The following is a 1,049-nucleotide window of genomic DNA, read 5'->3' as shown; positions in this document are numbered from 1 at the left end:
AAGATCAGCATTCATTTGAAACAGAAATCTTTGGCAACATTAAAAATGTCTTTACTGCAACTAAAAGTTTTAATTTCTTATATAATTTACTGGTTGCACACCAGTCTGTTATTGTAGGGACAGAGATTTTACAATTTACTTTTTCATGCCCCTAAACATGATTGGTTGCTTTACATGCCAATCAGACACCTCTTGGGCGGTTCTTAGCCAATGAAAGCTGCGATGGAGTCCAGACCTGCTGTCAATCTGAAGGTTGGAAACTATTGAGAACATGACTTTGGTGTCTATAGATGATATACTCTCTGAAAAAATAAGGTACAAAAGTTGTCACTGGGGCGGTACCTTTGAAAAGGGTACAACTTTGTACCTTATTCACCCCTAAAGAGTGCATATTAGTATATTAAAAGTACATTTTAGTGCCCTTTGTTAAAGATACCACCCCAGTGACAGTTTTTGTACCTTTTTTTCTAATTGTGTAATGTGTCTAATAGTGTCCTGGCTTCAGCTCCTCGGCCAGGTGCATGGCCACCTCAGTCCAGGGCGAGGCATCTGGTTTTAGGGAGCGACCCAAGTGAGGCAGATCCAGCACACTGCAACACTGGACCTGCCTGAGATCATGTAGCTGTTTGCTTTTCTTGATCCCCTGCTGTTTGTCTTTCCACCACATGGCATCTTTCAGAAACCTGTTGCACAAACACATTTATGTTCATTTGCGTATCTGACTTCATGCCATCAGCTTTTGCCCATATGCAATGTGATGTAAATGAATCTAAATCAATAGCACCTGACACCGATACCTGGCAGTGAGCCTGTGGCCCCAGATCCTAGAGAGGTCGAGGGGTGTGTGACCCCTCTTGTCTTGAGCGTGTATGTCTGCCCCATTTCTCACTAGCGTCTCTGTACAGTCTGTCAGACCTTCAGCAGCGGCCAGATGCAGTGGAGTGAGTCCTTCATCTGTGGAGCTGAGGATACAACAACTCTGAGGAAGCTGAAACAGTTTTAATGGGGTCCTATTATGCTTTTTCACTTTTTCATCTTTAGTTAGTCTG

General features: G+C 43.1%; 1 protein-coding gene across 1 annotated transcript; it reads right to left on the bottom strand.

Annotated features, from left to right (window-relative positions):
• Positions 1–424: 424 nt before the first annotated feature.
• Positions 425–962, bottom strand: LOC107735904 (ankyrin repeat domain-containing protein 53-like; the record flags this gene model as incomplete). The annotated part of the gene is made up of 2 exons (XM_016547455.1): positions 425–683; positions 798–962. Coding segments are annotated over 2 exons (364 nt in total), but the record flags the coding sequence as incomplete, so codon positions are not given.
• Positions 963–1,049: the final 87 nt, after the last annotated feature.

Source organism: Sinocyclocheilus rhinocerous, unplaced genomic scaffold (genome assembly GCF_001515625.1).
Source record: "Sinocyclocheilus rhinocerous isolate Xijiao unplaced genomic scaffold, SAMN03320098_v1.1 C36362471, whole genome shotgun sequence".
In the NCBI taxonomy this organism is placed as follows: Eukaryota; Metazoa; Chordata; class Actinopteri; order Cypriniformes; family Cyprinidae; genus Sinocyclocheilus; species Sinocyclocheilus rhinocerous.
This window is presented reverse-complemented; position numbering and strand designations above follow the sequence as displayed.